We start from the raw sequence: 26,371 nt of genomic DNA on the forward strand, positions 1-26,371 counted from the left end.
AGGCTGGTGCAATCCCAAGACCTTTCCTTCCAAGCCCCAGGTTCCAGGTGGGGTCTGTGAAGGACGGGATTTTGGTTTGTAGGACTAAGGACAACAGAGGCTGCTGGCATCTCTGGCCACACTCCCAGTGGGTCAGGGATGGAGGCCACACTGGTGAAACTGTTGGGTTAATCTGCCCGGGTTAACCATTCCTCTACAGCAAGTAGGATCATCAGTTTAACCTGGAGTGGGAAGCACATGGGCCCACTATGCGAACTAATGCCAGAATTCACGTGCTTTGCATACAAGCTAGAGAATGAGGTTTCTTATATTTTCCTATGTCCCCTCCAGAGGCCAAAAGGGTAAAGGGGCTCATTTGCCTTCTGAGTGCCATGAATGTGCCCAGCACTCACAGGATTATGCTAAGATACTTTGCAGCATGCCAAGCCCTGGGTCGAGTGGGCAAGCATCTGACAGTCAAAGCATGACTCAATGAGGATTTCGGCAAACTGTAGTGACAGGACTGACACTTCCTGCAAGCCTTTCTGAAAATGAGATGAGAGCTGGCCTTGGGCTGAAGGAAGGACCTTAAATGACAGACCACCCCCAAGTATCCACATGATCATTTATTTTTCCTCTGACTTTCCACACAGATGAGGCAGCCACAGGGTCTAAGGCAGCCATGCACTTCTACAGCAGAATGGGCCCCAGGGAGGTCTTGTCTGTACCGATGTGATGGATACGGGAAAACTATAGTTCAGAGGAACAAATGACTTGCCCACAGTTGCACAGCTCACTGACAGTACGTCAGGGGCTGAAACCCAGGTCTCCTGACTCCTGGTCCAATGTGCTCTGTCTCTCAGAATGTCACTGCCTGGCACAGCTCACTTAACTCCAGCTTCCCTTACGGGACACAATTCCTTCTCAGATTCTGGGTCTTTAGCTGAGGCTGGGCAGTTCCTAAGATGGAGTTGCATAAACAACCAAGCTTTACTAAGTGGGGAAGGACCCAGGGAGAGTCCCTATCCTCTGCAATGGAAACTGAGCTAACTTCTCTGAGCTTAGAATTTGTAAGGCACTGAAATGAACTACAGCTGGGGATGGGGGAGAGGAGAAAGAAAAAAAAAGGGAATGGATGAATGGTTGGAGGAATCAAGCTGATGTACCATTCTTCCAGCCCCACGGTGAGAATCCTCACGGAACCTAGCAATGGTGGGCTCTGTTTTCCTGCAGGTGTGGTCCACCCCACCCCAATGCCCCAGAGCAGCATGAGCTCACCCCACCACATCTAAGTAGGTTCTGGGGATGAGAGGCATAAAGGGTTGGAAAGCAAAGAGGGAGTCCAGATCCTCTGGATTCAATTGAGAGCAGAAACCACTCATTCCACCTGGGCGGGTATCCCAGGCCTAGGCTGGGATAGGTTTCAACCCTGAAATGTCTTTCCCAGTGACACGGTCCTCTAGGAGTAGACTAGGTGACGGCTGGGGCGGCATGCAAGCCTGAGTGTGGAGAGAGGGGGGCAGGACATCACCAAGGACGGCAGAGGAAACTTTGGGATTGGACCTGGCTTTGGCACAGCTTGTCTTGGGCCTGCCCGCCCATCTGTTACCTCCTGAGACCCCAGGGATGGAGAGGAACCTCCCTTCTCCCTGTGAGGAGCAATTCTGGCTGACTGAGCAATAGCAGTGCAACTCCAGGGCATCCTTTCATCATTCCAGCCAAGCCTATGCCCAGGTGACCTAATGTGGAGCCTCTGGGACTCAACCACCAAATCCAGAGCACTTGTCAGATGTGATGCTGAATGGGAATCAATAACTACCACAGCCTGTAGGCAGATACTGTTACCCCTTGTCTAGAGATGAAGAGCCAAGCTCAGAAGGGCTACGCAACTCACCCAAAGTCGGCTGGGGTGAGTGAGTGAATGAGTGGCTGAACCGGGAACTAGACTCAGGTTCACCTGACTCCAAATCCCATGTCCTTCTCACTCCACGAGGAGCCCTTGGAAGCTGGGAGCAGCCCGTCAGGGCTGTCTGTGTGGGATTTCTGGAGGGGTTTGTTACTGAAAGTGTGGATCTGGGAGAGTAGCCAAGCTTGAGTAAGGGGAAGACGCCTCCTGGCCTTGGGGCAGGGACCATCGCAGGTCTGTCTCTTTGCAGGCGGGCTCCGGCTCAGTGCCTGGCGGCCTTGCAGACCTTGTCATACACCTCAGGGAAGGCGTCCTGGCAGTTGAGCTGCTCCCGCAGCTTGTGGTACAGGGAGCCGTCAAACATCTCCCAGAACTCCTCACGGTCCATGTAGCAATCAGCATACAGCATCTGGAACCTGCAGAGCAGAGACAGGGTGAGGACAGGGGGGCGATGTCAGTGGGACAGGGAGGGGAAGGGGATGAGAGAACCCCGACTACTCTCACGTGCAGCATGCTTTGCAGGCAGGAGGCGCTTCTGGAGGATATCTCTTGTTTATCCCCTAATGGCCTAGGAGTGGAGGGTGGTACAGGAATTCTTATCCCCATTTTGCAGATGGGAAATCGAGGCTCAGAGTATTAAGTGGCTTGGCAGTGAGGAGTAGGTCTTGGACTGCTGGCTTCTCCCCCATGCTCGGTGGGCGAACATAGCCTCCCTGACAGGCTGCTGACTGCTCTCTTTTCATTTTTTTACTGATGTTCAATAAACTGTACATATTGTGAGTGTACAACTTGCTAAGTTTGACATATGTATACAAACTAGAAATGTCTCAGTCAAGATAGTGAAAGTAATGACCTCCTCACGAGCGGTCATTGCCCTCTACCATCCCAGGAGATCTGCTTTCTGTCACGGATTCCTGAATTTTATATAAATGGAAACATCAGTACTCCTTTTTTCCTGGCTTCTTTCAATTGGCACAGTTATTCTGAGATTTGTGCGTGTTGTTAGGTCAGTAGCTTGTTCCAGGCCGTTTTCTGGGACTGCTCTGTCCCAGGACTCTGTATAGCTTTCACAGCCACGAATCCCTCCCTCCTTAGCTTTGTTCTTCTAATCTGAAGTGGCAGCTCCTGAATAAATGGAAAACCATCCCATCATCTTCCCTGGGGTGAGGAGCAGGGTTGGGGGAGAGATGCAGGTGTGCTGACCGGTGAGGGGGATGCTAGCCCCCTTGGCCCTTCCCTGCACCCCCCTGCAACAGTCCCCTGGGGCTGGCGGCTGAAGGGACTGGGCCACGCTCTGAGCCACTCACCCATGCACACTTCGGACGAACTTCTCTAACTGCCTCATGCAGGACCTGGCTTCAAAGTGTTTCACGCGTGGCTCCCCGTAAGCTCCAATGTCCACATAGAGCTCAGTCTCGTCTCCCTTGGGGTGCACCAGGCCAGGATGGCTGGGAAGGATGAAGGGGCACAGCCAGATGGGGTAGACCTGAGTGGACCAGGGAGGAGGGTGTTGGTGCTTTCTCTCCAACAGGGGACAGGCTCATAGCTGGCCTACCTGCACCCCTACCCAAAGGGAGGCTTTGCAGCACTCTCCAGAGGCCCCTCCTCTGGCTGCTCAGTTTCACCCCAAACCCCAAGCCGTGGCTGGGAGCACCCAACTCCACGCCACTAGGGGGCACAATCTGAGTAGTTCACAGAAGTGCCCATCACTGGGCCCTATGACTTCTCTCCCATCAGGGCCATGGCTGAGCAGGTCCATTTTGCAGTTGGGGAAACTGAGGCCCAGGGGGCAGGCATGCCCAAGGTCAGTCACATGATTAGTTGAGAGGAACATGGGTTCCCCGGGATGGCTCCTGGCCCGCCCTGCCCTGCCCCAGCTCACGTGGATGTCATTCTGGAAGGTGTGCAGGGCCTGCATCATGCACTTCATGGGCACCAACATGTCCTGCACCACGTGGTGCTGCTCATACAGCTTGCGCAGGGTCTCGCCCTGGGTCAGCTTCAGGAGGGAGATCTTGGGAGGCACCATCCAACCAAAGAGGTAGCGGAAGATGGGGTTGTTGCCGAAGGGGATGATATCCTGAAAGACAGAGCTTGAAGATGGAGAGAAGGAACCAACAAGGGCTAAGAGTCTCCGGGTGCCAGGGGCCGGGTCCTCATTCAGTGCTCGACATGTATGACAGGGTCTGCCCCTCCTATTTGGAGTGACATAGTGGTACCCAGTATTTACCCAGCTGGATTAGGGTGTGATTCTTAGCTCTTGTATTTACCAGCTGTGATGACCTTGGGCTAGTTACTTAACCTCTCTGAACTCAGTTTCCTTATCTGTAAAATGGGAATTCTGAGAATAGTCACACATCAGATACAAGACACTCAGCCCAGTGCCTGGAGCAAAATAAGGTAGCTATGGCTGCTGGTCTAGTTGTTGAAGTCAGAGTGGCTGGCACAGAGCGGATGTCCATGAGTGTTTGAGAAATAAATGCTGTTGAATGAGAAGAAGGATACACAAAGAGTATCCCTCTTCTCATTCTACCCTCTGGTTTCATAAAGTTTTATTGGAACACATCCATGCCTATTTAATTACACACCGTCTATGGCTGCTTTCAGGCTGTAAGGACAGAGCTGCTCCTAGAGAGACCTCATGGTCCAAAAACACTGAAATTACTACCTGGCGCTTTACAGTGATTCTTTGCTGACCTCTGCTCTACTGCATGGATATGGCCTAATTTATTTAATCATTTCTGTACTGATGGGCATTTAGATCATTTCCTTACTATTCTGATGACTGTTCTTGGTGCATGTGTCCTTGCCCATCCATTTACATGTATTTTTATCTGTAAGATAAATTCCTAGAAGTGGAAAATTCTGCTTCAGACAGTGTATGCAATTTTAATGGGTACTATTTTAAGAGCCCGTACCATTTTATACTCTCCCCAACAACACAGGAGCCAGCCGTTTCCTCACACCCCGGCCAGCACGCGTGTTATCAAACTTCACATCTCTCATTCAGACAGGCAGCAAATGAGAGTCTCCTGCAAGTCTTGTTTCCCCTGCCTTTAATTCTGAGTGAGACTACATCACCTTCTTTATGTTTAAAAGCCATTTACATTTTTCCCCCTAAAAATAGTCCATTGTTAGCCAAAAGTTATCAGCTAGCACCACTCCTTTTCCAAAGTCTCAACCTCACAAAGTTCAAGTTTAAAGACCGTGTCCTGCCCTTCTCTTTTCCTGCCTCTGTCTACTCCATTATCCATCTTTCTACTTTGAAGTGACCTTGGGCCTCATGTCCCTGGCTTCACTCCTGGTCCTGTCCCGCCAGCACACTAAGGTCAGTCACTTCAGGAATCCTTATCACAGCCTCTTCCCATCTTGGCCTCATGCTGTCCAGCTGCTCTTGGCTTTTTCCTGCGTCCAGCCCGCTACTGGCCTCCTCTGCTCTGCTGGGCTGCAGGGCCCCACTATAGGTGCAGGTCTAATGGGCCCAGCCTGACCTAGGACTCCAAACCCCACAGGAGGCCCTGTGACAATGACATTCTAAGAAACATGAACAACCTAGGACCTATCTACCCTTCCTTTCTTCCCTGTATTAGCCAACCACTTACATTGCTGAAAATGAGGACAGCAAAGGGAAGGGAAAGACAGGGCTGCCCAGAGGCCCTTTTCTTTTGGCCCTTCCTTACTCACCAGTTGCCAGAGTGAAGTGTTGGTAGAACATGAATGTTATCAAGAAGGGAAATAACATCTAAATGTTTAATTTTTCTTTACTTAAAATAACATTAAATAGCAAATATTTATGATAAGAGAGACAGACCATGGAAGAAAGGAAAACACTTTATAATTTAATACCTTTGATGGCCCTTTTTCCCTGCTTTTTACACTGGGCGCTGAAGATTATGTAGATAGCTAGCCCTGACCCCTGACTGGCAGAGCTGGGTGAGGGGCAGGGACTGGAACAGCCAGGTGTGGCTCAGGTGTGACAGGAATGCAAGGATCGCCTGGAATGCTGATCACGCCCACATGGATATGTGACACCTTACCTCTGCCCTGGAGTCCTGACGTGGAGCCAGCTGCCCACCCGCTGTCCTACCTAGATCTCAAACTGACATGCCCCAGATCAAACCTCCGATGTCCCCTCCCAGACCGTCCCCCATGTTGCCCATGGCAATCAGTGGTACCTCCGCCTCCCAGTGGCTGGGAATCACACCCACGGTCAAGCTGCCTGGAAGGCTGGTCGGTCCCACCTTCACAGACTCCTCCAATCTGACATCTTTACCCTCCTCCACTGCTATCACCCCGGACAACAGAAATCCTTCTTTTACTCTTGCCACCCCCGCCCTGCCCATCTACTCTCCATCTAGCTGTCAAAGTTATCCTTTTAAAACAACAATCGGGTCATATCACTTTTCTGAGCAAAGCTCTCCACCAGTTTCCTACCATACTTAGAGTAAAACATAAAGTCCTTCCTTGACCTATGAGGACACACATGATCTAGGCTCTGGCTGCTGTGTGACCTCACTTTCCACCATGGTTCTAGGTCAGGGGCTTTCTTGCTGTTTTTTTAAAAACATGCAACCCGCTGTGACAACAGGATAGCGATATACCTTCCGCCACATAAAAGACTTTACTTAAATCAACAACCTAAAAATAAGAGCTAAAACCACAAACTCTTAGAAGAAAACATAGGGATAAATCTTCATGACCTTGGATTTAGCAATGGATTCTTAGACATGACACTTAAAGCACAAGTAACAAAAAATAGATAAACCAGACCTAATTAAGACTAAAACTTATTTTTGTGCATCAAAAGATATTATTAAGAAAGTGAAAAGTCAACCTATAGAACGGGAGAAAATATCTGATACAGTAAGGGTCTAGTATTCAGAATATATAAACTCTTACAACTCAACAACAAAGACAAACCAATTAAAATTAGGCAAAGGAACTGAATAGACACTTCTCCAAAAAATATGCAAATGGCCAAGAATGTGAAATATCATTAGTCATTAAGAAAATGCAAATCAGAATTATAATGAGCCTGGCTGGTGTGGCTCAGCTCAGTGGTTGAGCATTGAAGCATGTACTGAGAGGTCCCTGGTTCACTTCCCAGTCAGGGCACATGCTGGGGTTGCAGGCTTGAACCCCAGTAGGGGGTGTACAGGAGACAGCCAATAGATGTTGATGCATCTATGTTTCTATCTCTCTCTCCCTCTCCTTTCCTCTCTCTCTAAAATCAATAAAAACATTTATTTTTTTAAAGATCACAATGAGATTCCACTTCACACCCACTAGGATGGCTATAATCAAAACCCAGAAAATAACAAGTGTCAGTGAGAATGTAGAGAAACTGAACACTGCTGTTGGGAGTGTGAAATGGCTCAGCCACTGTGGAAAAAAGTTTGGCAGGTCCTCAGTGAGTTAGACACAAAGTTACCATATGACTTAGCAATTCCACCCATAGGCATATATCCCAAAGCACTGAAAACACACTGTACTCAAATACTTGTATATGAATGTTCATAGCAGCATTATCCACAAAGCCAACAGAGAGAAACAATCCAAATGTCCAACCACAGATGAATGGATGAACAAACATGGTCTATCCATACAATGGGAAGGAATGAGTACTGATACATGCTACAACATGGATGAACCTTGAAAACATGCTCAGTAAAAGAAGCCAGTCATAGAACGCTACATATTGTATGATTATATTTATATGAAATAATCTAAAATGGGTAAATCCACAAGGACAGAACAGGCTGATGGTTGGGAGAGGCTAGGGAAAGGGAGAAGGAAAGCGACTGATTAATAGGTACGGTATTTTTTTCTGGGGTGATAAAATGTTTTGTAACAAGATAGTGGTGATGGTTGCATAACATCATGAATGTACTAAATGCCACTAAACTATATACTTTAAAATGGTTAATTCTTTGTTATATGATTTCACTACAGTTAAAAGAAAAAAAAACTCCATGCAGCCCATCTGAAGAACCGTGCTCTGACATGTTGTCTGCCGAGTGCTCTCTCCCAGAGCTGTACACGGCTTGTCCTTCCTACGTTCAGGTCCCTGCTCATAAGTCATCTCCTGAGAGGACTTTCCTGAGGCCCTTATTTAAAATGTCACTGCTCCCCATCCCTCCATGGGCAACAGCAAATTCTTGCTCATCTGTCAAGGCCAAGTTTAACCACTACCTGCAACCCTAGACAGGACTAGACTAACCACTTCCTCTTCCTGTTCTTATGCCCCGTTATGGGGTAAAGTCTGTCTGCTTGGCTAGGCTGTGGTTCCCCAAAGTACCTGCCCAGCTCCCCCTTCTCAGGTGCTCGGCAAGAGCCTGTTGCTTCAAGTGAAGATGGTCAGATCCCTGAGAAAGAAGTGACTGTGTTGCTGTGTAAGAGGGTGCTCCAATTCCCCAGGACAAAGGCACACTCTGCCCCTCAGGGAGAGAGTGTAGCTACGATGTTAACTATCCTGGTTCCCTGCCCAGCAGGCCGGGAGGAGCCAGGACTGAGAAATCTGAGCCTCACCTGGAGCTCCCAGAAGATGCTGCGCGTGTGCCGGTGGTAGTACTGTCTCAAGGGGATGTATTCCAGGCCCTCTCGGTTTGTCTTCAGGTAGTTCTCCACGTGCTTGAAGAACCAGGGCTTGTAGTAATTGCCAATGCTATTCAGCTGAAATGACAGAGGGCATTGTGTCAGCCCACAGACAAGCACCAAATGTCATCAGGGCGGAACAGCGATACCTGGCTTCTGTTCAGCACTCCTGGCCTTGTCAAAGCTCTTTCGTGTCTATTATCGCCTTTGAGACTCTTGAAAGCCTGGCAAAGTTAAGCACAGCAGGAGTTCTCTAACAGAGCAGCCAGCAGAAGCTCAAAGAAGTTAAATGGTGTGCCCAGGGCCCAACAGCTAGTTGCTGACAGTCTAGAGAGCTTTGTGACCCCGGCCTAGGCTGCTGCTCCTTCTCAATGCGGAAATCAAAGTGCAAATGTTTACCGACACCTATCACAATACAGCGCTCCATGCAGCAAATCCCTCCCTCCCTCCCTCCCACTAGCCCGGTATTGGCACAAATATGGAGTGTGGGTCATCTCCTCCTCATTGGGTCCCCCGTGGCAGACAGCGCTAATTAACCACTCGAGACCAAGCCCCACAACCCTGAGCACAGTGCCCCCAGGTAGCCCCCTCACAGAAGAAACCCACATGCTTCTCTAGCACTGGTCCTTGTGGCCCCAATGCCTACATTTTCTGTTTACTTGATGTTTTCTTCAGTCCTAAATGGTTCAAGACTTCACCTCTGTGTGCCCTAGGATGACTTAACTTCTCTGGACCCCAATCTTCATCAATGAGATGAATTCTGGGCAGATGCTTTTGGAGAGGTTAGCACCCCAAAAGAGCACAGGCTCCAGTCACCCACTAGCTGTGTCACCTTGGGCAGGCCACTCTCTCATCCTTTTTCTTCACATGTAAAATGGTATTAAAAATATATGCTCTATGGAAGGTTTTTTGGTGCCTACTGGAAATGAAACACACACATACTGCAGATGCTCAGGCCCCATGCAGACCAACTTCTCTGGGGGACAGGAGAGGCACTGAGTTTATGGGGCGGGTGAAATCACACCCCGCTGGTCGGGGTGGCAAAGGGTTAGGAAGTAGAGAGTGGAGGCCACTTAGGAGAGGAAGAATGCTGCCAGGGGACCATCAGGGAGGGACAGGCAGGAGCAGATGCAAGAAGTGAGCCAGCCCCGGAGGAGCTGGCGGAGAGCAGTCCCAACGCATGGGGAGTACCACGATCGAGGCAGCGTCGCGGGCCCTTGTCTCCTCCACCACCACGCATGGGGGGCTGTCCCTGCTTCACAGGTGAGACTGAGGGTCATCAAGGGTGAACAGACTCTCCGAGGCCACAAAGCCGGCAAGAAGCAGGGCAAGGACACACCCATGATGCACAACAAGGTCAGGGTCAGAGGCTGAGGACCTTGAGCGGTGGACTCTGGAATGTGGGCATTGTCAAAACAAAACAAAAAAGCTATTCATTTTTTTCCTGATTCTAAAAGCAACATACACCCTATGAAAACTTTAAACACTGCAGAAATATGTAACCTGGAAAGAGAGGCACCTCTGTAGCCTCACTCTCATCCCTGTAGCCTACTAAAACTAATGTGTATTCATTAGGTTTTATTTTTTGTGTACATGCACACAGATTTATAAAAATGGGACCATCCTGCACATACTCTTGCCCAATTTGCTTTTTTTTTTCACTTAAAACATAACACACTAGGCTGATTCTGGGTAGGTCACTTAGCCTCTCTGAGCCTCATTTTCTGGGCAGGCAAACTGGAGACACTACTACCTCCTGGAGTTGTTAGAACTCTAAAAGGTAATATGGAAAGTGCCATGCAAGTTGCCTGCCCACAGTAGGGGCACAGGGTTCAGTTCTCAGTCCCCACTGGCCTTCCACTCCTGCATCCCCTCGCCAATCCCCTTCACCTTGGAGCCAGCCAACCCTTTGGGTGGTTGCTTATTTGGGTGTCACCCTCTTGTGCTGGCCACTCTGCTGGGAGCCACCCTGCAGGGAGGAAACTTGGGGCCACAATGTACCAGGAAACTGGGGTTACAGAGCCTGTTTGCCCAACTCAGAATCTAAGAGGACAGTATGGGAAGACATTGTGAGCTGGCCTCTGCCTGCTGATGTAAAGGAGACCCAACAGGTGCATAGCAACCTGATCTAACCCCAGGTGGGGCCTGGCCACACTCCTAACAGTGGCTCCAGCTGCATGATGAAATCGAGACTCGGGGGTACCTGGAGACAGCTCCTGGTGCTCACTGACTGACTCATCAGGAACCCTTTGTGCCAGAGAAGCCAGATTGTCCACCTCTCCCAAGGTACACAGCTGGGGCAGGCAGGTGGCTGAGTGAATTCCAGTTCCAACCCTGTCACTTAGATAGCAAGTCACTTCCTATGCCTGGGCCTCGCTGTAAAAGGGAGGTGGGCTGCCTCCTCCCAGCATAGTGTCTGCAGAGGGCCTATCGCAGTGCCTGGCACACAGGGACAAATTCCTGAGCAGCCTTCCAAACAGGAATGTTTGGGAGAAATGTTCCTCAAAGGAAATGTCCATATATCTAATGGCATCTATCGCTCTCCTCCCCCAGCCCTGTTCCCACTGGGCATCAGGGTCTTGTTCACAGGACACTTTGCCAAAGACTGGGGCCCCAGACCCTCTGCCAAGGACACTAGATGAGCCTCTGGGTAAGGTCTCAGTCTTCTCCTTGGGAAGTAAGGGGTCAGGGTGTTCAAACATTTTAAAAGCTGTACAAACACTTCTGCCCAACTGTAAGCTTAGGTGGCATCAAACACATCAAACAGATGACAGAAAAACTGCACAGTGGGGGCAGTGATTCCCCTTGGCCCCTCCCTCAGCTTATCACCACTGGCAGCTTAAGGGAATGCTTCAGGGAAGCTGGAAAACCTCTGAACTGGATGTCCTTGCCAGGTGGCGAGGTGACACATGCTGATGGGGCTCGGCCCAGGTCAGGCAGAGCCAGGGCCTAGGGAGCAGGGCACGTGGGCTCAGCATCCGGTGTTCCCACTCCTGGTCCAGCATCTCCAACCTCCAGTACTCACCACCATGTCCCACAACGAATGGTGCGCAATCAATATTTGCAGATGATGCTAAATTCTAGAAGCTGATATGGAGGGGAAGGAACACTGAAGTAGGAGTCAGACACCCAAACTGATATCTGTCCTGTGTTAGCTGTGTGTCCTTAGAGGGGTCTTCTTTCCCCGCTGGGCATTGTTTCCTTATTTAGAGAGAGAATTGTATCAAATGATTTTTTAATCCCCTCCAATTAAAAAATGTTTTAAGTATATATAGGTATCAATCAAGCACCTTAAGAGTGTCTGTCCTTCGATCTACTAATTCTATTTTAAGATAATATTTAAATTACAAACAGAAGATCTTCACTGCTACAATGATTTAGTGAAAAACTGGAAACAACTTAAATTTGCAACTATCAGGCAGGGCATTCACTCAAGGCAACATTCCGTAGACATTAAATATGTCCATTTTGAAGGTGATGTAAAAACATGGGGAAATACTTATCACACTAGACAAGAAAAACAAATTTAGACAGGTGATCACAGCTAAAGACAAACAAATTGAAAAACTGTGCAAAGGGATGTTCAACCTCACAAGTGACCTGAGGACTGCAAAATAAAATGAGATACTATTTTTAACCCTATCAGATTGGCAAAAATGAAAGTGCGATACTACCCAGTGTTGGCAAGAATGGAGGGGAAAGGCATTCTCACAGACCGCTGCTGGAAGGGGGCAGAAGTACTACTTTTCTGTTTGGTCGTGGCTATCAATATTTAAAGTGCTTGAACCCTGGGGTCAGGAACTCAAATTTTTGGACTCGATCCTACAGAAATGCTTGTACAAGAGACCAAGGATAGATGAAAGAGAATGTTCCGTGCAATCTTATTTTTAAGAGCAAAGCATTTTAAGCAACATAAATACTCATCAGTAAGCAGTGAGTTAGGTCAATTATATACATGCAACAATGGAATCCTATGGAATGAAATGAGGGCGTGTTCACACACCCACACACACACACACAGATAGGCCTTAAAAAACACACACCAAACTGTTATAAGTGGTTGTGTGCCTGAGGGTGAAGGGATACATTTTAACTTTTTCTTTATATATTTTAACATTAGTATACTATTTTTGTAGTTTAAAAACTTTAAAAAAATATATGCACCAAAAAAGAGAGGAAATAAATATACCAAACATGTTAGCAACAGCTGGCTTTGAGTCATGTTCTTAGGTAGACTTTTCTTTCCTATTACTTGTTTATACTTTCCAAGTCTCTCATAATAAAATTCATAGAAACTCTCATAAAAAATTGCTATTAAAATTATAATTAGTAAATTAAAGAAGTGCCCATCTGGATTCTGAGGCATCAAATCAATTACTTAAATTGTGGCTTTGTCATCTTGTGGCAGTTTATATGACCTCTCGGAACTCAGTTTCCTCATCTCTAAAATGGGGTTGATGTGAGGATAGAAGGTTACACCTATCAAGAGACCTGGCAGGTGGCAGAGGCAGAGGCAACAGAAGCTTTTGTCACTGCCTAAGACAGCTCTCACTACAGATCCTGTAGCCTGAAACCCAGGTGCGCTGACCCAGGTTGCAGCCTTGAAAAGGGTCAGGGTGGGGCAACAGGCTCGGTCCCAGGTGCCAGCCCACCCAGGCCATCCTCCTCCCAGGCCTTGGTCCCCAGCAGCTGATGCCCTGGCCTACCTTGCTGGGCTCCAGATCGTCTGTCATGACCCCTGTCATGATGACAGCCTCATCCAGGGAGTAGAGCAGCCCTTCCACAAAGTGGTTCTCCTGCTTCTGGGACTCATGCTTGAACTTGTCACAGATCGCCTCTAGGCCCCGCACGGGTTCAAACCGCAGCTTGACGTACTTCTTGGCGGGAACGATGCGAATCTCCGCGGCCACCAGGAAGCCCAGGGTCCCACATGACCAGGGCACAGCGTAGAACAGGTCTGAGTTTTCTGACTGTGAGGCAGAGTCAACACATGCTGAGAACTTGAACCTGGGCCCCATATCTCAGCACATCGTCAACAGGGGCACAAAGAACCCAGAGTGGAACTAAACACCTGGACACCATCTTGTGTAACCCTCACAAGGTACTTCACAAACTGTGCTTTCTGGGCCTCAGCTTTGCCTCTGCATGACATTGACCTTACATGGCCCTGTGCCAGGGGTGCTCACCAAGAGGGCCTCCTCCCTCCTCTACCCAGGCACAGCCCCCAGCCCACAGGATACCCAGAAAGAGGCCAGCACTGCCCAAAGACCCAAAACAGGGGACCAAGAGCCAGCCCAGGCCAGGCTAAACAAAGAGCTGAATTCTTACTGAGGGTTATGGTCACCAGGGGACATTAAAATGCCTCCCTCCTTGGTCATTGCCTCCATTTACAATGCCTTTCCCAGGCCATTAGTTATGGACTCCCCCCACCCCCTACAGCTTAGGGAGAGCACTAAACAGATAAGGAAAACCAGGTGCTAACAGGTGACACAGCTCACCCAAGGTCCCCTGTTGTGAGTGCCCGATGCCAGGGCTCAGGCAAGATCACCTACCCCCGACCCAGTGTTCTCCCTGCAAAGCCTCACCTGCATCCCCAAATCTGCTTCTAACATCATCATTCTCTTGTTTGGTAACTGTCTCAGAGACAGATAAGTGGCTTTTCATCTGGCCATTCTAACTCTTGATTCTTTGATCCTAATAAAGTGCCTTTTGAAAAAGTCCAGCTTTGTCTGGGCTCTACCCAGAGGACAGCTGTGTGGTCCTTGCTGACCTCAGTGCAGCTGGTGGGGCAGGAGCTGGGGCAGGGAAGCTCTGCAGCAGGCTGGCTGAAGCCTCTGGAACAGGCGAAGAGGGCCATGGATTCCCCTCTGGGCCACCTGTTAATCCCACAGTCAGATCACAGCAGTAATACCCAGGCATCTGCCTGCTACAAGCTACTTTTTCCTCCTGACAACGCATCTGTCAGACAGGAACCTGGGGCTCAGAGAAGGTAAGTAGCCCACGAATGTCCGTCTCCTCTCTTTGCTGGTAATCAATAGGTTAGAAGGCAGGGCCCAGCCTGTTTAGGGAAATGGGCTAAACTGATGTGAAAGGGGTCGCTCTCTTCCAAGACCTGAGCTCCCCAGCCAGGGATCCTGCCTTGTACTCTTCTGTGAGGCCCACAACTCCGGAGGCTCCCTGAAACATCCGCTTCTAATGGCTCGCACTGTCCCTCCCACCCGGGGGTCCCTTAGATATGCTCGGGGAGATCAGATTGTCTCTAAGGTTTCAGTCCTGTCCTACCCCTTGGGATAAATGCCTTCAATGTCTGTGTCCCACTTTGGGCAGGAAATTGTGTTTTTATTTCTCCAAAACAGCCTCTCTTACCGCTCTTAGTTACCCCTCACACCATCTGACATGGAGCTTTGATACTGAGGCCCGACTTCCCCTACGGAGGTGGTATAGTGCAATGAATGGTTAAGGACATTGATCTGGGAGCCTGATAATCTCGATTTGAATCCCAGCTGTGTGGGATTTAGTAGCTGTGTGACCCTGGGTAAGTTTATTAATCTCTCTATGCTTTAGTTTCCTAGCTGTAAAATGTGGCTAATTATAGCACTTCCTAAAGTTGTTGAAGGATTAAAAGCCTTAATATACGTAAAGCATTTAAACAGTGTCTGAGCACATAAAGGTGCGACATAAATCTTGGTGGTTGTTATGACTACAGACCCAGGCTGAACAACTGTATTTGACATGAAGCACCCCTAAAGTGCCACCTCCCCAGTGCTAGGGTCCTGGATGCCCAGGGCAGGCAGGTAGGCATCCCGACTCTCAAAACTCACTGGAGTGCATCGCACAAAGCTGCCGTCGGCCAGGATCAGCTCGTAGGCGGTGCAGATGTGCTGGAATAGGCCATACTTGTGGGACGAAGACTCGATGCCAGTGCCCATGATCAAGCCCCCTGAAGAGACATATGTGTTAGTCAGGAGGAGCTGAGGGGTGTGGGGAATCAGGTAAAGGGCACTTCACTGGAGCTGGGGAGCTCATAGCACAAGGGTGATATGGCAGGGCGGACAGAAACGGGCTGTCCACCTAGGGGAGATTTCCCATCTCTGTGGATCGAGAGAGCAGGCAAGGGAAGGAAGGGCTCAGATGGGAGCCTGAGGACTTGCCCAGAGGAAGGGGACAGCTAAGAGACCCCGTCAGGGGCATGCACACCCTCACCTCTGGACAGACCCAACCTACAAACCTGTGTGCATTCATTTTCAGAGGGACCTTAATGAAAAGGGGGGTTGTTTGGGTGGCAGGAAGCTGTGTCCCATGGAAACAGTTAAAGGTACTGAAGGTGCATTTCCCAGAGAAGAGGAGGCTTTGGGGACCGTGAGTCCTCCAGCAGGAGAGACTAGACGTATTCCGCATGCTCTGCAGGGCAGAGCTGGAGCCATGGGTGTGTCCCAGGCAAGGGGATTCAAGGCTGAGGTTGAAAAGTGTTGTCTGCTCACTTGAGCTGCTCAGCAATGAAATGGCTGGCAGGGAGCGCACTGCACTGTCTTTGGAACTGGGGGACTACTGTCATAGATGGAATAGGGGCAACTCCTGCACTGGAGGGAAGGTGGGCCAAGCTGCCTCAGCTCAGATCCTAAGAGGGCTGAGTGCTCACCCACTGTGAGGTCATCGAGCTCCGGCAACACAGGCAGGGTCCAGCCAATGGAGGTCAGCAGGGCTGTCACCTGACCCATGGTCACCAAGGGCTCCACACGGACAATCTATTGACACAAGAAAAGAAACCAAGTCACAAGGAGGCTGCCAGGCCTAAGGGGGGCTTCTACACGCAGAGGTGTCCTTCAAACCTTCCCAAACAGTCAGTGCAGAGATTCCTACTCAGCTCTACAGTCTCTTTCCAGAACAGTACAGTCTCTTTTCTTCCAGTGAATGGGGTTTCTGGCTCTGGGTTTGCTACTGTTTAATCTTGTCCTTTCACATATCTTTATATTGAATACTTAGTTTATTTTTCTTCTAGATTATAGAAGAAATAAGTCTATATTTGGAGGAAGGATCATATATGAAAAAATAAAAGTCATTCATATCAACGTTAATACTGGAGTATATTTCCTTTCAGTCTTTTCCCACATGTGCTATTTTGTATGTTTTAATACAATGCATACACATACACATGCAAACACACACTTTCTTGTCTTGCTTTTAAAGTTTAACACAATACTATATTGTCCGTCGTTATTAAACACTCTTGGAAAACACGATTTTTAATGGACACATTAATATGCCATCATGTGGACTTCTGCTCTCAGCCAAGATGAAACAAAAGGGACCAGGTTTACCCTGCTGCCTGAGAACAACAAATGGACAAAATTTATAGAACTAGCGTTTTCAGCATAGCGGACATCAGGCAATGAAATTAATGATCGCTGAGAGACAGGAAACCAAACAAGGGGAGCTCTGCGAATGCCCCAGCTAACTGCTGGGAGTTAGGCAGCGCAGGGAAGGGGAATACAAGGGTCCCAGTGGACTCTGAGTTGAAAGCCCAGAGAATGAGGTGAACAGAATTTGCAGGACAGAGTACTGGAGAAGAAACTGTACAGAGAGAAAACTGAAGAGCTGAAAAGGGTGCCCACTGAGTATTCAACTGAGTACAGATCAGAGTATACGCATGAGGAAATTACCTGAGGCTGAGGCCAGGGAAAGAGCCACAGGTAACAGTGCAGGGAATAGCATCTGTTCCCATGAACCAACTGGAAACCTCATGCATCACAGGGCACTGGGGAGAGTATTCAGAATGGTCTTGCCTCACAGAGGGGAATAGCTATCCCTTGATTTTAATGCTGTTCTGGCCCCACCTGAAAAATCAGGGCCCAGCAATATCAAACTGTCTCCCAATAACTTAGCTATATCCCAGAACAAAGCTCAAGAAGATTTACAGGAATGCAAAAGTACCTGGCACCCAAGAAGGTAAAATTCACAATGTCTAAAATCCAATCAAAGTTTACAGGGCATTCCAAGGGGCAGACAGATTCAACCCACAATGAGGAGAAAACTCAATCTGTTTTTGATAAAACAGACCCAGATCTGACACAGATATTAAAATTAGCAAAGAAGGGCATTAAAATAATTATTGCTATATTCCTTATGTTCAAAAGTTAAGCAGAGACATTAAAAAGACATATACCAAACTTCTAGATACAAAAACCACAATGTCTGAAATGAAAAACACACTGGCTGGGACTGACAGCAAATTAGACATTGCAGAAAAAGAGTAGTGGACCTAACACACAGCAGTAGAAACTAACCAAAATGAAACAGTCAAGGAAAAAAGTAAAATCAACAGTGTATCGGAGTGAGCTGAGCTGTGGAACAACTTCAAGTGGCCTAATATATGTGTGATGGCAGTCCTCAAGGAGGGGAAGACAGCGGAAAGAAAAATATTTGAAGAAATAAAGATCCCAAAACTTCTAAATTTAATGGAAATCATGAGTCCCAAGCACAAGAATTATGAAGAAAACTGTAGCAGGGAACATCATAATTAAACTGCTCAAAGCTAGTAATAACAAAAATAAATAAATCTTAAAAACAGCCTGAGGGAAAAACATCAAGTGATATACAGAGGAACAAAGATAAGGATAAGAGATTTCTTGTTGGAAACAATGCTCGCAAGACGAGAGTGACCATCTTTAAAGTCAACCTAGAATTCCATACCCAGTGAAAATATCTTTCAGAAATGAAGGCAACTGCATATCCATTAGGATGGCTACTATCAACCCCCTCCATCCCCCAAAAAACACCAGGAAATAACAAGTGTTGGTGAGGATATGAAGAAACTGAAATCCTTGCACACTGTTGGTGGGAATGTAAAATGGTACAGGTACTGTGGAAAACAGTACAGCTGTCCCTGAAAAATTAAACACGGAACTACCACATGAGCCAGCAACTCCACTTCTGGATATATACCCAAAAGAATTAAAAGCAGGGTCTTGAAAAGACATTTGTACATCCTCATGTGTAATGCTCATAACACCATTATTCAGAATGGCTAAAACGTGGAAGCAACCAAGTGTCCAGCGATGGATGAATGGGTAAGTAAAATGTGGCAAATACTTACAATAGAATATTAGTCAGCCTTAAAAAGGACTGAATTCTGAAATATGTTGTAACATGGATGAACCTTGAAGACATTATGCTAAGTGAAATAAGCCAGTCACCAAAAGGCAAGTGCTGGATGATTTCTCTTACACGAGGTACTCAGAGTAGTCAAAATCATAGAGACAGAAAGTAGAATGGTGGTTGCCAGGGGCTAGGGGGAGGGGAAAATAGGGAGTTATTGTTTAATAGAGTTTAATAGAGTTTCAGTTTTGCAAGATATAAAGAGTTATGGAGATGGATGGTGGTGATGGCTACATAACCTTATGAATATATTTAATACCACTGAACTGTATACTGAAAAATGGTTAAGATTGTAAATTTTATGTTATGTGTACTTTACCACAATAAAACCTGGAAAAGAAATGAAAGCAAAATAAATGTTTTTGGATGTAAAACGGCTGAAAGATTCATCACCAGCAAAATCACCATGTAAGAATGTCAAAGGAAGTCCTTCAAGTGGAAAGAAAATGAAACCAGACGGAAACATAAATCTATACAAAGGAGTGAAGAAATGGCAACTATATGGGTAAGTATGTAAGATTTTTTTTCTTATTATTTAAATTTCTTTGAAAGATAACTATTAAAAATAATATTGTGGGCTTTATAACATACACAAAAGTATGACACAAATAGCAAAAAGTTGGGAGGAGAGAAATGGAAGTATACATATTACTATAAGATTCTTATACTATACTTAAAATAGGTATCACTTGAAGGTACACTGTGCTAAGTAAAGTGTATACTATAAATCCTAAAACTACTGCTAAAATAACAAAACAAAGAGTTATATCTCATAAATCAACAAAAGAGCGAAAATAGGATCATAAAAATTATTTGGTAATTTACCTGAAACTAATACAAAAAAAAAATTTTTTTAATTAGTTGAAAACAACAACAAAGAATATTCAATAAACACTATTCTGTCTTCAAAACAAATTATTCAGTAATCCAAAAGAAGATAGAAAAAAAAAGAAAAAGGGAACAAAGGACAAATAGGAAAAATAGAAAACAAATAACAAGATGACAGAGTTAAGCCAACCTTATCAATAACAACATTAGATGGAAACGGTCTTACCATCTCAATTAAAAGGCAAATTGTCAGAATGGATAAAAAAAGCAAGACCTAACTAAATGCTGCCTACAAGAAATACATTTTGAATATATAAAAAACAAAAACAAATAGGTTAAAAGTAAAAGGATGGAAAAGACACACCATATTACCTACCACAAGTCAAACAAGCAAGCAAACAAAACAGCAGGAATGGTTTATTAATACCAGATGAAGTAGATTTCAGAGCAAAGAATATAACTAGGAATAAAACAGGTCATTTCATAATTATAAAGGCTCAATTAATTAATCAAAAGGACATAAAAGTCCCAATCATTTATATACCTAACAAGAGCTTCAAAATACATAAAGCAAAAACTGATGGAACTGCAAGAGATATAAACAAATCCACAATCACAGGCAGGGATTTCAGTAGCCCTATTTCACTAATGGACAGAATAAGTAGAGAGAAAATTTGTAAGAATATAGACTTGAACAACACCATCAACCACCTTGACCTAACTGAACTTTACAATACACACCACCCCAAAACAGCAGAATATACATTTAAAAAAAATGTGCATGAAGTATATGATTATCTAACCACTACACTATACACCTGAAACTAACACAAGATAATACTGAATGTAAAATAAGTTAATAAGTAAATAAGTAACTCAAAAGAAAAGAAATAACAACAAAAAATGTGTATGGAACATTTACCAAGAGAGACCATATTCTGTTCTACAAAGTAAATTTCAATACATTGAAAAACATTCTGATCATACAAAGTATATTTTCTGACAACAAATGAATTAAATTAGAAATTAGTAACAGAGCTCTGAAAAAACTCCAAAATATTTGGAAACAGAATAATATACTTCTAAATTACGCACGGGTCAAAGCAGGTGTCAAAAAGTAAGCCGGAAAGTATTCTGAATTGAATGGAAATGAAAAGATAACAAAAATTTGTGGGTTGGGTCAAGGGGGAAATGTATAGCACTAAACATTCATGTGAAACACTACAACCGCATTGGAAGCCAATTTGGTAGTTTCTTTAAAGGTTCACCATAGACTGCCCTGGCTGGGTGGCTGTTGGCTAGAGCAGTGTCCGCATACGCCAAGGTTTCAGGTTCAGTCCCTGGTCAGGGCACATACAAGAAGCAACCAATGAATGCGTAAATAAGTAGAACAACACATCAACGTTTCTCTCTCTCTTTCTCTTCTCTCTCTAAAAAAAATAATAAAAAAGTCTTTAAAAAAAGAGTTCACCATATGCTTGTCATATGATCCAGCCATTCCTATCTTGGGTATTTAAGCAAGAAACAGGAAAGCGTACGTCCATACAAAGTGTATCTATAATAAAGGTTCCTAGCCACTTTATTTGTGATCGTCCAAAGCCAGAAATAACTCAAATATCCATCAATAAAGGATAAACAAACTGTGGTATATCCATACAATGGATTACTACTCAGCAATAAACCAGAATGTACATCTGATACCTGCTTCAACATGGGTGAATCTCAAAATAATCATGCTGAGTGAAAGAAGCCAGACAAGATGCATAATGCATGATTTCACTTATATAAAACTCTAACTACAAACAAATTTATAGTTACAAAAGGCAGGTCATTTTTTGCCTAGGGATGTGGAGGAAGAGGCAGAAAGGGGCCTGTGGAAGGGACCACCAAGGGGCAGGAAGAAACTTTTAGGGAGATGAGTATGTTCATTGTCTTGATTGTGGGAATGGTTTCATAGGTGTATACATAAGTCAAAATTTATTATCAAATTGTACTTTATGTGCAGTTTATTATACATCAGGTATATTCAATAAAGCTATTGTGGGAATGGTTTCATAGGTGTATACATAAGTCAAAATTTATTATCAAATTGTACTTTATGTGCAGTTTATTATACATCAGGTATATTCAATAAAGCTATTTGGGGGGGAGGAGCACAGGAGATTAGTAATTTGGCCAAGGCCTCACAACAAAATGCCATCATGTGGATATAACACATCTACTATTGGATGTTGTATTGTCTTCTATTAGATATAAAGCTCTGATACAAAGGAAGGAAGGAAGCTGTGATATAATCCTTCTTTGTGTTATCTTTGATTTAAGCTTATTTCCTGTTTCCTTAAGCCAGGTTTTAGAACCAGAATTACTAGATAGACCAACGAATACGTACATGTCTACAACTACTAACAAGCTTCCCCAGGAAACTTGGAACAAGGCCCACACTCCCAGCCATTTCCATAGCCCATTGTTTGCCAGCATACTTCCTTACCAGGAGGGCTAGTTCCCTTTGGACTCTCATTTTGCCCATGATTTCTCCATCAGTCTTCCTGTAGAACTGAAGATAATCAAAGAATCCCCCTGAACTCTCAGTTTGCCCACCTTTGAGATGGGGCTATGACTAATCTCTTTCAAAGCTGTGAGGCTTTCGAGGATGGCAATGGTGAGCAGAACCTTCTGGTTTTCAGTCCTGTCCACTCTGGGATGCCCTTGGCTGAAATCATCTCCCTGCAAGTCACTTGTACCAGGGGCAGCACTCCACCCACTCCCAGAGCCAGGGAACCATGCCACTCTCACCTGTTTCTTGGTGTCCACCTCCAGAATGTCCATCAGGTTAATCATAATGTTTTTGTGTGTCTTCTTGTACTTCCCAACCCGGAGCGAGACTGTGAGCCAGCCAGGGCGCCCTGTGCACATGAAGGTCTTGCTGCCTTGCTCCTTCCATTCTCGTACCTGCAACCATGGAACAGAAGCTGAGCTAGCCCCACCTGGATTCCCAGAGCAGCTCCCAACCTTGCTTTCAGGAGAGGGAGCCGGGAAGGATACCTTCACTTGTCAGCAAACATTTACTGAGCCCTTGCCTTCTTCTAGGCACTGGAAGGCCCACTGGCCTTACTCTCTGGAATCTCCCTGGCTAGTGAGGCTGACAGAAAAGCTGAGGTGCTACCACACCACAGAGTAGGATCAAAGTGCTTTGAGGACATTAACTGGGAAGGTCAGGAAAGGTTTTGTGATAGTAGCAACCATACAAATAATAACCATTTATTGGGTGCTTCCACTGTGCCAGGCACTCTCATTTAATTCTCACAACCACCCCAAGACGTTGGGATGATCTCCTTTTGCAGATGAGAAAACTGAGGTAAAATAACTTACCCAAGGTCACACAACCAGTGAAGGGCAGAGCCCAGATTCACAACCAGGACTATCAGACTTCTGGAAGGACAGATGGGTTTGTATTAACTGTCAATAGAGTAAGAGCTAACATGTCCAGAGGCTTGTTATGTGCCAAGCCCTGTTCTAAGCATTTACATGTGTTAACTAATGTATCACTTGGAGGGGAAAGAAGGGGCAGAGAAGGACCACCAAGCCAATGGAAGGAAGAGCTTTTGCAAAACCTCTATTGTAAGAAACCAGAGCACAAAACAGAGAAAAAATGGCCCAGGAGATGACAAGTCATCAGGAACATGGGAGGAAGTGCTCCCTTCGTGCTGAGATAGACAAGAGCAGGGAGTGGCTACCTGTTGCTGTAACCTGTGACCATCCCTTTCTTCTTTATCTGCTTCTAACACTCCCATCTTCCTTTAGTCCAGGTGATGCTGATTCTCCCCCTGCCCAGGAGGTAGGCATATGACTCAGATGGAGGCCATCCGCCTGGCCATAGTGACCAGTTTAGGGATGGGGCTTTTGATCCAAGTCATGCCAATAAGACTAGTTCCAGGACAGGCACTCTCGCTATCCTGGGCTGCTAAGCTGGTTGGATATAAGCCAGAAACTGCTGGGGCCTCCACAGGGAGACAGCCTCCCTGGGAATGAAGTCAACCCACAGGAAAGCAGAGCGAAGAGGTGGCAGATGGATGGAAGGGTGGAGAAGGGGGATCCTAGGTCCAGTCATGCGTGAGCCAGTTTTACTCCTGGACTTTTCAGGACCTGGGTCAATAAAGTCCCTTTTTTTGCTCAGCAGTCTAAGATGAGTTTCTATCACTTGCAACCAAGAGTCCAAGAGGAGGCTGCATGGAAGCTGATGGGGCAAACAGCTCAAATGGGGAAGAACTTTCCTATGATCAGAGGCCAGGGTGCTGCAGGAAGTAAAGGTGTCTGAGCAGAGGGGAGTTATTGAGGAAGGGATCCTGTGAACAGGGGTGAAGGCACAGCTGGAGGGATTCCATGACCAAGCAGGCCTTGCCCCTGCCCAACTCTTTCGTCCCAGGACATGATACATGCTCAGAGGTGTGGGGAATGGATTGGGGCTACTACATTCAAGCTGGAGGGTGGGCACCATGAGGTGAATGTGGAAGCAATAAAGCCTGAAACATTGGCTGGATTGGAGCTAACCAAGATTTTTGGGAGGGAGGCAACGCTTTTGGGTGGAGAACGGACCTTGTGACTAAGTACAGGCCAAAGACAAGTGGGGAGGGCTCAGAAGAGGGGCAACTAGTCTGGTAGCTATTACAACATGCCAGGTGTGAGGCAACAGAGTCAGACAGACCTACAGGGCGGAATGGAATGGGATGGGAAAGAAGAAATGTCAGAGTTCAGATTCTGAAATCAGCTGACCTGGGTTCCAGCCCCACTTACTAGCTATATCATCTTGAGCACTGACTAACAGTTTTTCAAACCTCAATTTTTCCCATCTGTAGAACAAGTATAAGACCTACCAGGGTTGCTGGGAGAATTAGAACGAATGGACATCAGTGGCACAGGGTGTGGCACATTACAGGTCCAGGGTGGTAGACCAGGCCAGTCGAGACCCTTGTCTTTTTGCATACAGTGAGCCCTTGGTTTAGTTTAAATAAACAAGAGTTCAGTGGGCTGTTCTAGGTCAGGTCCCACGGGCCAAAGGTGAGTTGACTAACAGTCCCTGCCCTCCAGGAGCACACACTTGGATGGGGGAGACAAACAGGTAAATGGAGAATCTGAATGCATGGAAAGAGCTATGAAAGAGGGTGCTGCTGGGGAGAGAGGGTAGGCAGGGATCTGTAGCCAAGACTGTGACCAGCAAAACCCAGGGCAGCCCAAGCAAAGCTGCATTCCACCCCCCACCCCCACCCCCAGGTCTTCTCCTTTATGGGAGTGCTCTCAGCATCCATCTTCACACTCTCGCTTGCAGCACCCAGCATGGTGCACACAGAACATGGAGGCTGCTACACCTGTGGTGAGGGGGGTAGCAGGAAACAGAAGCTCTTTGCAACCTGACACCAGTAAGAGAGGAACATAAGGAGGGGCAGAGGGAGCCAAGAACCTGCCCAGGCTCGATGCCCATGTCCGCCCCGACACAAGAAGGAGCTCCGCTCTGAGCAGCAGCAGGGCAAGGCTCTGCAGGTGCTGACACACGGGGGGATGTACAGGGGTACTGGGAAGTGGACAACTGTCTTGTCCAGGAGTAAGCACCTGGTCCAGAGGCCGCAAGGCTCCTCACCCTGGCTAAGTGCTACGTTGTCACTTTAGTCCTTTATTCTAAGCTTTCGAAAGTGCCTTGCTGCTACAGAGTAAACTCTAAGCTCAAGGCCTCTCCACAACCTAGCTCCAAACTGACTTTCCAACCTTCTCCCCCACTCTGCCTTCCCTCACACCCGCCCCTCCACCAAAACATCTCCCCGCAATCATTTCCCCTACTTCCCCGTCTCCATCCAGCTCCACCTCCCGGAAGCCCTCCCTCCCCTGAAATCGCTCAGGCCTGGCGACAGCCACCCCGCTCACTGCCCACCGACCCCCCATCTTATGATTCTTTCTATTCCTCCTGGTATCCGCACGAGCTCTGCACATAGTGGGAACTCCATTAGCACTGGAGCAATGTTTTATTCTCTCCGAGCCTTTGCTCACCCCGCTCCCTCCCCGGGAAGCCCCCGCCCTCACATTTTTGAGTTCAAACCCCCCTGGAACGTCACCTCCTCGGAGCAGCCTGGGCTCCGCCTGCGCACCACGCGCGGGGCTGTGCGGGCAAACCGCCCCGTCCCGCGAGCCCCGGGCGCAGAGGCCAGCCCGGGGGCGCTCACCTGCTTCTGGATGTCCCGCACGCGCTGCCCGTGGAGGCGCGGCGCGCTGCTGAGCTTGAACACCACCCAGGCGCGCACGTGGTAGTAGATGTCGAAGATGAGCGAGAGCGGCAGCAGGAAGAGGCACACGAACACCCAGCGCTGGTGAATGAGCACGAACTCCAGCCCCTTCACGCGGATCCAGAGCAGGAAGAGCAGGGCGCACACGGCCAGCGACACGGCGGGCTCCATGGCGAGGCCGGCGGCGCGCGCGGGGGAGGGGATGCAGCTCGGGTCGCCTGTCACCGCCAGCCGCTCCGCGCCGCCTGCCCCCGCCTGCGCCCGCCAGCACTCGTCGCGGGCTCTTAGGGAGCCGGGGGGGAATCGCCTCGCTGCCTCCCGATTGGCTTGGGTCGCAAAGGTTCGGTGGGCCGAGACCCGGGTTGCGACCAATGGCGAGCCGCGCGGGAGATCGGACCAGGAACCCGCTGCTCTTATTGGCTGCGGGAGTCAGGCCGCTCCACCCTCTTTGCGCCGACGCGCGGGGAGGGGTTGGCCCGGGACCCAGGCCCCGGCGGGGTCGCCCGCGCTCCGCGTGGGTGTTGCAGGGGCGCGGGTCAAGGTACTAGGCCTCCCGCCGGGGGGGCTGCGGGGGCCGCTCCTTAGCGGAGGGGCGTGGTTGCTTCATTCGCCCACCTCCTCAGGGGGCTCCTCCGCGGGG

The 26,371-nt window shown here is 47.5% G+C and overlaps 1 protein-coding gene across 1 annotated transcript; it reads right to left on the bottom strand.

Annotated features, from left to right (window-relative positions):
• Window positions 1–592: 592 nt before the first annotated feature.
• On the bottom strand, window positions 593–26,001 carry DHCR24 (24-dehydrocholesterol reductase). The gene is made up of 9 exons (XM_081144012.1): window positions 25,672–26,001; window positions 22,256–22,411; window positions 16,119–16,224; window positions 15,301–15,419; window positions 13,186–13,449; window positions 8,414–8,557; window positions 3,768–3,965; window positions 3,193–3,371; window positions 593–2,301 (listed from the first exon to the last, which is right to left on the bottom strand). The coding sequence occupies exons 1-9, from the start codon at window positions 25,900–25,902 to the stop codon at window positions 2,148–2,150; spliced, it is 1,551 nt and encodes a 516-aa protein (XP_081000138.1). The 5' UTR covers window positions 25,903–26,001; the 3' UTR covers window positions 593–2,147.
• Window positions 26,002–26,371: the final 370 nt, after the last annotated feature.

This window comes from Miniopterus schreibersii (genome assembly GCF_964146895.1).
Source record: "Miniopterus schreibersii genome assembly, chromosome: 8".
In the NCBI taxonomy this organism is placed as follows: Eukaryota; Metazoa; Chordata; class Mammalia; order Chiroptera; family Miniopteridae; genus Miniopterus; species Miniopterus schreibersii.

What these genes read in the sequence shown, in the direction of transcription:
- DHCR24 (XM_081144012.1), bottom strand. Translation starts at nt 25,902, where the DNA reads ATGGAGCCCGCCGTGTCGCTGGCCGTGTGCGCCCTGCTCTTCCTGCTC. An exon ending in AGGTGGACACCAAGAAACAG is followed by an intron (nt 16,225 to 22,255) that starts GTGAGAGTGGCA and finishes TTGTGTCAATAG; the next exon opens with ATTGTCCGTGTGGAGCCCTT. An exon ending in GCTTTGTGCGATGCACTCCA is followed by an intron (nt 13,450 to 15,300) that starts GTGAGTTTTGAG and finishes TCTGCCTCACAG; the next exon opens with TCAGAAAACTCAGACCTGTT.